The 9,968-nt window shown below is 36.1% G+C and overlaps 1 protein-coding gene across 1 annotated transcript; it reads left to right on the top strand.

Annotated features, from left to right (window-relative positions):
- The first annotated feature begins 2,627 nt into the window (after window positions 1-2,627).
- LOC142337041 (interferon-related developmental regulator 2-like) lies at window positions 2,628-4,345 on the top strand. Its single transcript, XM_075386084.1, has one exon. It carries the CDS (start codon window positions 2,685-2,687, stop codon window positions 3,954-3,956), a length of 1,272 nt encoding a protein of 423 aa, XP_075242199.1. The 5' UTR covers window positions 2,628-2,684; the 3' UTR covers window positions 3,957-4,345.
- Window positions 4,346-9,968: the final 5,623 nt, after the last annotated feature.

Raw genomic sequence — 9,968 nt, 5'->3', positions numbered from 1 at the left:
TCTCACCTTCTCCCTAAAACTACTCCTATCTGTCTCAAGTTTTTCCCTGAACACTTTACGGCCTTTCTCCGCACGGTTTATTTCTTGTTTTAGGAGCTTTAATTGAAAACTGTGCACCGCTTGTTCAGAAAAAATTTCATTTTTAGGAGCGCGAAACCTCAAAAAATCCGGAATTATATCATTGTTAAGGCATTGTTTTAGAAATTCAATTCGGTGATTGCAGCTAGTGACCTTATTTAAAGATTTCAAGTAATCAAGATAAAGTTTGAAACAGTTTGATTTTTTCAAAATATACCTGAGCCACGTCTTCGGTAGCAGCAACCACATACCTCAAAGAAGCTCAAGGACAGGGGGCAATGAAGCCCGATTGTTCAGGAGCTCCTCCTCAGTCTGTGTCTGTTGCACCTTCCTTGCCTTGGCTCTCACTTTCCTCTGCCTTTTGCCCAAGTTCTTGCCTCTTCCTTTCTTGAGCAGCCCTCTTAAATTGTATTGATGGCGTAATACTGTCTCCAAGGTCTTAATCTCCAGCCCAGCTTCCTGATGCAGCTGAGAATACTTTCCTGGCTGCGTCTTCCTTTTTCTCTTCGAAATCAGGTGCTTGGTTACGCTTAGCACCAGTACCTCGGACTTCAGCAGCTCCTGAAAAATATCCTCTGTGCCTATACGTCGACAGTACACAATAGCACAGAAGCGGTCTTTGTTCGTTCTAAGAAACGATGTCAACTCCGGCACGCTGCAGGGTTGGTAGTTGTTTGACTTGTGACGTGAGATTGTGTTGTTTGTCAGGTCGTGCCACACTGCCAAGTCCTTCCTCTTGCTCAGATGACCCTTCTGAAGGAGATTTCTCGCGTTCTTGAACCAATTTCTGGAATTTCTGTTGAAGGAGAATCCGGGAACTGATGTTACTTTCCCTAAAAACTGTTTCTTGCTTGAATATGGGAGACTATTTACGGCGAGATGAAGCGAACTTGCAGCCAAAATATGCACCATCTCGGTAAATCCATAAAATTCATACTCGCTAAAACACTAAAACAGTGAAAACTTCTCAAAGTATTATGTAATGAGCCCCTCTATAGGCCTTGTTTTCAAAATATTTGACAAAGTAAATAATGTAAAAGAAACCAATTTGTCAAATTAAAATTACTTCCAATACTTAAAACAAACGTTTTCGAACTTTACGTTCATCGTCAGGTTAAAACTGTTTTACAAATTGTTAAAAGATAAAATGAATATGTATTTACATTTGTCTGAGATGACAATTAAAACAATTCTAGGAAACATTCTAAAAAATTCAATCGAAAATTTTTCCTTATATACAATATTTAGCCTATTTACAACACATATTTACATCTGTTATCAATTTACTTAAAAACATTCCTATTCCGGATTTTTCGATTTTGTCCATGTTCTTGTATTTTTAGGGTTATTCCGAATTTGCCCTAACCATAAGTATCCCTCTTGTGGAGGTTTTGCAAATTTCGTTTTGTCATGCACAAAATGTTTTTTGCCCTATGCATTCTCATTTAGTCAAAATTATGATTTGAACTAATATTGATATGTTAAGAAATCTGAACTTGTGTGGTTCTGTGAACCCATCATAGATATTAGGCTTCAAAATGAAAGGTTGAAAAACTCAGATTCTGAGAAATACCTGGGCATTATTTTGGACAGAAACTTTTCTTAGGACGTTCATGTTGATGAGGTTGTAAAACGCTTGTCAAAGCATGTGTTTGCGGTCGCAAGAGTCAGGAAGTTCGTGAGTAGAAACGTTCTCATTCTCTGTTACCGTTCTTTTGCCGAACCGATAGTTCGATATGGTCTTTTAATCTATGGATGTACATCTTCTTCGTTACGTCGTATCTATATGGTGCAGAGAAAACTGCTTAGGTTGATTTTTTTCAGAAAACAGGGAGAAAGTGTATCCTGCCTTTTCTCAGTATCTACTATCCTAAGTGAATACGATTTATACCGGGAATTATTGAAACGTGTTTTGAAATCGGTCAACGCTAAATTGCCTACTCGGTATCTGAACAGCCATTATCAGCGTGACGTGAAAGATTGCCTTACTACGAGGAGCGTCTCATCTGGCCTCTTCAATAAACCACGCCTGAATAAAGCCTCAGATAAGAATTCCTTGGCCTGGAGAGGATGCGTTCTGTTGAATTACTTGATTAGTAATGGCTTTATTGTTGATCCTGTTTGCGGAGACGAAACATCATTAAAACGTTCCATAGATCATCTCAAGGTTTTGTTGATAAAAAAGAATTTCGATACCTTGTTCTAGTATGAGTTCAGACTTCTTTCTTTTATACTAGTCTTATCTAGCTTCTGTAGGACTATTGCCCAGAGGAGGTCCCTTTCTGGTGCTTCGGTATTTCTTAAAGAATACACAAAGTCATGTACAATGTATATCAACAGAATAAATAAAATTTCTTTATGTGGAAATTTGTCAATGAAAGATTTGATGAACAAAGTCTTTGCACGTGGCAATTGTTCTGCGACTGTCATTTGTGCAGGAAAGTTAGCATAAGTTTTTAAATAAAGATGACTGAGACTTCAGGCAACTACGAAACCCCAACAATAACAACGACTAAGCTGAGGAGGGAGTATAATAGGAAAAACCCATAGGAATTAACTGCAGAAAGAAATCTTTTTCATGTTTCAGTTAAAGTAAATGATCCGAAATGGGTAAAAATCGTACTAAGCAGAATGCTAACAGAGCGCAGACGAGTAAAGGTGGACATGGGTATTACTCAGCTGATAGCCAAGATGAGCTGGACACCAACTGCTCAGAAAGCGATGCACAAAGTGTCATGTCAAATGAAGACAATATCGGGGATCCAGATCAATCTGTTTTAACAGATGCCGCTCAAGAAAAGTTTCAGAATTCTGTCAGTTTACTAGAAAGTAAAACGACCAATGACAGAGAAAAGGCATTGAATTATCTCTGCTCAACATTATCATCTAATTATATCCCTGAGTTGCTTGAAAATCAACATGAGACTATCGCATTTGCAGCCTTAAAAAGCCTCAAGAAAGGCAAAAAGACAGAATCAAAGTTTGCCAGCAACCTGCTGTTGCTTTTGTACATCCAATCAGGCGCCGAGAAGATGTCAGAAGAAACTGACAAAATCAGGGCAGATATTTTAGATGCATCCAATAATGCCAATCATTCATTCGAAGCGCGTGGAAGGTTTCTCTACATTTTATCCCTGTGTTCTTTCTTCAGCCTTGACTCAGAGCATGATGAAAATCTCTTGGCCAATTTGGAAATGGTTATTTGTGGCACAATGCGCAAGGAAGTCGTACCACTAGTTGCCTGGGCTTTAGAAAGTTGGTGTGTACTAGCTATCCAGTTTCGCCCAGATAGAATTGTCGAGAATAGAGAAAAGTTGCTCTTTAGAGTTCTAAAAATCTTTGAAGAATTCCAAGACAACAAGGAATTAAGGCTCGCTGCCGGTAAAATGGTAGCCTTAATCTACGAAACTATGAATGAGTCTGAAGGCCAAACTTATAAGAAATTTCAGAAATTTGACGAATTGTATGATCTTCTCAGCGAGTTGGCGCGCCAGGGAAATAATGTTGTTAGCAAGCGAGACAAAAAAGCTCAGAAATTATCTCTGCGTGAAGCAATTTCTTACATGGATGGTGAAACATTCAAAGTCGAAGCTGTTAAATTTGGGAAAGAAACTCTGGTTATCAGTTCATATTCAAGCTACCTCCTCTACGAGGCGTTCAAAGAGGTTATAGGGACTGGTATCAACAGACATTTAGCTCTCAATCCAGCAATACGAGATATATTTGACCTAGGGGATCAGAACTCGAACAATTTGACAAATTTGGACAGAAAAATGATGAAAAATAGAATGAAAGGCGAATTTAACGATAACGACAAGGCAAGGACTCTGTATTTGAGAGGGAAGCGAGGCAAAAGGACAGATCAGTCTTTTGACTAATATTAGTAAATATGATCTTATTTTTTTAAATAAACGTAGAAATCTCCATCAAATGCCAATTATTTGGTTTTTACATTATTGTTGTGGTCCATTTTTTGGTGAAAATTGATTAGTACTAACGGGGTAGGACTGGTGGAGATTTTCAAATGTTTTGTGTAATTTATTACTAAATCACGAATACAGAATAAGAATGAAATAATACCACGCAAGCAAAGCAATCATTCTTATCTTCTATTTTGTCTTTTTAGCTGTATTTGAAGTTCTTATATTCATTCTATCCGTCTACATGGTGTTGTGCTCACAAGGCCGATTAACTTTGCTGTCAGAGTGTATATTAAACTGATAGATTTTTCAAAAAAAAATATTAATTAAAGATTTTTTGTGATGAAGTGACAATATCGCATATCGCAGCTGTAGAAATTGATAATGTTGAGCACTTTGGTGGTGCCTAAACCTATAATAATTAAAAAAAATGAAGAATGCGAATAGATTTCTATGATAAGACAATAATTAATGTGTACTTTAGGACTTAACAAGTTTGTCTGCTCGTGAGAATCTGTGTGTAGCACAGAACATTCCAAACTACCTCTGGTATTTTTTAGCTTCGAAAAGTCGTGTATTTATTTCATACTTAAAAATGTTAAATTTGTTATTTTGTTCGCTGTTTCAGTTTAAAAATTGATTGTTGGCATTAAAACGGTTTCCAGAAATGAAATGTCCGATTTAAGGAAACATTGTATTCAGCTTCTCGCTTCTTAGTTTTTTTGTAAAATTTTGTCATTGTATTAAAGCCTATCTATTTTTAGTGTTTTTGTGATATGTTTTTGGGGTTAGCGAACGATTTGATTCAGTTATTTTGAAGTGCTCATCTTTGTAACGAAATTTGTAGCAATTATATTAGTCCTGTTGGTCTTTTTAATGCGATTTTCGCTAACACCAAAACTTTTGCTAACACCAAGCACATATTACAAAAACAATAAAAATGAATCGCTCATTTGCATTATTCAGTCTTAACCCCCAAAACATCACAAAAACAATAAATAATGAATCAGTTATTTTGAAGTGCTCCTCTTTGTAATGAAGTTGGTAGCAATTATATTCCTGTTAGTCTTTTTTATGCGATCACCAACTTTTCGCCTGAGCCATTTGACATTTCGTCCTTAAAACGGGATAACAGATAGCGCCCAGCGGACATTAAGTTTCAGTAGAAGCCCTTAGCCCCGTTTAGTAGACCTTCAAGTGCTTGGTGTGGTGGAGCTACTGGGAAGGCTGTAGTTAAATTTTAAAAGGTCATTTTTGAGAGTTTTTGAGCCCAAAATGTTGCAATTGTCCGTGTTTTTTGTCATTTTTTGATTTTTTTTGGTGCACCAGTCTAAAATTGAGGCTGGTTAAAGTTGATAAAGTTCTTTTGCAAGACAAGTACTTTTTTGACCATTTTAAGAGCTATGTTTTGGTAATATTTTAAGAGCTATATGTTTTCAGCCCTAGGTGTCTAGAAGTCTCCTTTAGCGTTTGATAATTGATTACTGCATAGTTTCTAGAGGTAATGGAATGGTTTTCAACATTTAAACATCACGAATTTTATAATTTTTTTATGACAAAACTTGCATTTTTTCTGTTTTTAACATGTATTGTCATTATCCAGGATCCAGAAAACCTCCTTAATTGTTTGATAATAAGTTACTGAAAAACATTTTTTGGCCATGGAATAGTTTTCAATTTTTTAATATCACAAATTTTAACAATTTTTTAATTAGACTTGCAATTTTTCAAGTTTTTTTGAAATTTTTTGTCATTTTTTAGATTTTTCAAGCCTCAAGAGCCAAGGAACCTCTTCTAGGGTTTGATAATATGTTACTGAATAGTTGTAATAGATGTTATTGAATGTTTTTGAAGATTTTAGTATCACGAATTTATTCATTTAAAAATAGATTTGCAAAATTTTGGCATATATGAATTTTGATTTCTTGCGGCGCCAGGGTCACAGGGACCTCTCCCAAGGTTTGATAATAAGCTGCTGCTCAGTCTCTAGAGTTAATGGAATGGTTATCAATGTTTTAATGACTCGAGTTGTAGCAATTTTTTGATAAAATTTAGTTTTTTCAAATTTTCGGAAAATTTTTGTCGTATTCCAAGTTTATGAATCTTTATGAGCCAGTGAAACTATTTCAGGCTTGAAATAGTGATACTGTATTGTCTCTTGAAAATTTTGATCAAATTTTGAGCAGTATCAAAATTTTGATTATTTTTGTCCTATTCTGAGTTTAACGATAATTACTGGCCAACGAAGTCTTGGAGATAGGTTGCATGAGATAACTCGAAAGACAAAAAATTGATTTAAGCATTTTCCCACTGCGAAATTTCGAACTTTTCTTTTAAATTTTGCACTTCCTAGATTGCACTTCCATAGAAGTTTTTTTCTATGTGATTTAATTACTAACAAGGCTAGAAAACTAGAGGTTGCAGAGTCGAGGCTCACTGTGGAAAATTCTATCTCTCTGTCGGTTGTTGTTTCTTTCCCTTTTTCGTCTGACCATATGACTTTTCGTCCTCAGAAACGGGATAAACATGAGGTGCCCAGTGGGTACTAGTCTCCAAGTACGCGATTCACAGAAACTGTTTTGGGGACTTATACTTATGGTGTGAAGGGTGCTTCTTACAAATTGAGCCTACACCCACCCCGTCCTCTCATCAGCCCCAATCTCCACCCCTGCACATCATTCAGCCCGTAAGGGCCCCGTGTAGTCAAATATCCCCCTTCCCCACTGAGGTGCCCCCTCCGCTGCGCTCATCTCACGCCCCGTCAATTAATCTAAAGCTAGCTTCACCAAACCGTGGCTAGCTACTGATGAAACCAACCGGTCGTTTGAGAGCAATTTGCCCGACGTTAGTCGTTTATGTTTGTCAATTCAAAAACTTGGTTTTCAAAGTGAATGCATCGTTTTGAAAAACAATTCTTGGGCTCAGAGAAATTTGACTATCTAGTTCTGTTTTAACAGTTGATTGGTATTATGCCTTTTATCATTACATATAAGTAGTCACTTACAATAAACATCCATTTAAAAGGGATGCAATTTTCGAAAAAAAAATTAGATTGATCCTTGAGTCCTCATACAGTGAAGAACAGTTCTCAGAAGAACATGTCTATAACGTTAAACCTATATTTGTTTTTAGGATTTTAATATTCCGAGAAATTGTTGATGGTTCAGTTAAGTAGAAACTTCTTGGTACAGTAGAAGGGAACAGTCTCAATTTGATTTTGAAAGTCTCAAAAGCAAGATTCCTTTTTTTTCTATAATTTTTTTGCTTGCTCTTTTAGTAGTTAAAACAAACTCTTAAAATACAGTAGGAAGGAATAGTTTGTGTTTGATTTTGAACGCCTCCGAAACAAAAAATCATAGCACTTTTTTGTTCTTTAAAAACTTTTTTTGGCTAATTGCTTATTTTTGAGAACAAGTCATGTTTTTTTTAGACTTTTGATTGCATTTTTCGGAAGTCATTGACAATTAAATTGCAAAGTGAAACTACAACTGTGCGAAATTCATCCCTAATCTTTATTTTGTTACTCCACCGAGCATTTTTGCTTTCAGGTTTTCCTTTATATTTTTATAAAATGTTACCCGTTAAAAGTAAAATTAAAATTCTTTAAAATAAGTGAATTACCATCTCGGAGCTACACAGACTCCTGGAGCTACAGAATGATTTTGCTCTTTCCTCACGTGCGCTCATTTGTCATTGAGATGGTATTTTAGGTAACCTGTCCGAAGCAGGATAAAACCCGAAGGCAATTAGTCAAGGAAAAATTTTTGTAAGTAAGCTATGGACTAATAGGTGTATACTGGGCCGAAATCGCAAAACTTACGTGCTCTCCTTTTTTAACCAAAGGATTTGTATTGTATTGGTGTGCTGTCTTTAAAGATCTATTCACACTTTTTTACACTTTTTGATGTCAATGAGAAGTCAAAATAGAGCAGTGATTTTAATAATGCTGAAGTAGTAAGCAAAAAAGGGAGCAGTTCTGAAGCGTAGTCTTTTTCAAATTACTTTTAAAGCTTGGAATTTCTTGCAGTCATACAAAATTATTTAGACTGCGCGAATTAAATTGCCCCGCCTGTCGTTCGAGAGCAATTTGTCCAACGTTATTTGGTTTGTGTTTTTTCGTTTTTTTCAAATTAATGGTTTCAACATGTGAACGTCTTCGAATAATATTTAGTTGTATTTTGAGTCTTGTCAGCTTTCGTTGATTTTCTTGTGATTGTATCGCTTTGGCTTCAGTTCTCGTTAACCTAACCGGCGTAATTGTCTTCAATTTCTCAGTGAAGCCTGTAACTTCTGCTACGATTCATGATTTAAGTACATAATTAATTGCTCTCAAACAAATTTTGTAGCAATTATATTAGTCCTGTCCGTCTTTTTATGCGATTTTTCGCCTGACCAATTTCTCGTCTGACCCATTTGACTTTTCGTCCTCAAAAACGGGATCAACAGCCAGCGCCCAGCGGGCATTAAGTGCTCTCAGGGCCTTTCAGCTCACTAGTCTCCAAGTATGCGATTCACAGAAACTGCTTTGGAGCCTTATGGTGGGAACAGCGGTTCTTAGAGGTTGAAAATCCCCCTCCTCCTCATGTTCGTTTTTAAACTAAAAAGGAACTGTTTTGTGAAAGGAAAATGAAATGTTCTTCTTTAAATGAAAAGGAACTGTTTTTGTGAAGTTTTTTGTTCTTTTTGTCTTCTTTTCACCTAACCGAACTGCTCATCGGTGTTTTATGGCTTCCAAAGTGTTATATTGTGCTGTGATTACGGATTGTTGTATGTGGATGTGATTTTTTTATTTTGATGCCACGAATTCTCAAGAAGATTCTGAATTTTGTCAAATGTCTGTATTTACACCTTTGCTTTCTATGTTATTGATTTCGTCAAGTTGGTTATGTTGTGTACTCATTCTAGAGTGCAATGTCGATATTTATATAAAATGTTGTTTAGTTTCTGAAAACTCTAGCTTTTGGAAAAAACGTTAATAGTTTTAGAGCTGTTTTGCGCATATATAATGTGCTTTTTGACTGTTGTCGTTTGTTGTTGCTTGAAAAATTTTGAAGGTCAGGTTCTTGGGTAATTCAATTCTTTGGATTGTATGTTATTCAGGACTGCTTTTTCTGCTTTTTTATTCGTTGTTCTTTTTGATTCTGTTCTTTGCTGCACATTAAGTCAAGACTTCACGTTTGACTTCTGACTTCCCCTCACTCACTGTTCCAACTGAACGGAGCTTTGAATGCACCAAGCTCCAACTGAACGGAACTATGAATGCACTCAAGCTAATTTAGGCACTTTATTGAATGTGATCAAGCTCCTCACCCCCCCCCCCCCTCCACCCCCACCCCACCTCCCATCAGCCCCCCGTTGCACTATCTAGTTTTGTTTTAACACTAACAAAAAAACATCCATTTAAAAGAGATGCAAATTTCGAAAAAAAATTGATTTGATTGATCCTTGAGTCCTCATACAGTGAACAGTTCTAAGAAGAACATGTCGCTATGTCGTTAAACCTATATTTGTTTTTAGGACTTTTATATTCCGAGAAATTGTTGATGGTTCAGTTAAGTAGTAAAGACCGGTAATTATTTTAGTGTATTAGGTTATTAGGGATCGATTTGCGTCAATTCGATTTGCGTCAAGGGGCCAATGACGGCTATTTTTGAGCAATTTCCCGGCTAATTTTAAATTTAGGTTATACTCCCAGTAGTTACATTTCTATGCTTATATTGCCATTTTATACCATCAGTATGGTATTGGTAGATTTTTGGTATGGTAGACGGAATCCTAGTTTTTTTTAAAATAAAAACGTATGTATATAGGTTTTGATAGTTAAAAATAGTGAGGGCCTAGAGGTCTTCGTATGAGTAAAAGATATACCGTTAGAAAATTAGCTTAAATTTCTGCTCAGTCAAACACAATGTACGGAACATTGCGAAAAAGCCTGTTGACTATTTCAGGAGATTCGCTCAGTCTTTGTCT

This window comes from Convolutriloba macropyga, chromosome 3 (genome assembly GCF_964194025.1).
Source record: "Convolutriloba macropyga chromosome 3, txConMacr16.3, whole genome shotgun sequence".
Classification (NCBI taxonomy): domain Eukaryota; kingdom Metazoa; phylum Xenacoelomorpha; order Acoela; family Convolutidae; genus Convolutriloba; species Convolutriloba macropyga.
Note: the sequence above shows the minus strand (reverse complement) of the source record. Positions and strands in the feature narration are given on the sequence as shown.

Excerpts from the sequence above, each read along its gene's own strand:
- LOC142337041 (XM_075386084.1), top strand. The coding sequence starts at position 2,685 with ATGGGTAAAAATCGTACTAAGCAGAATGCTAACAGAGCGCAGACGAGT.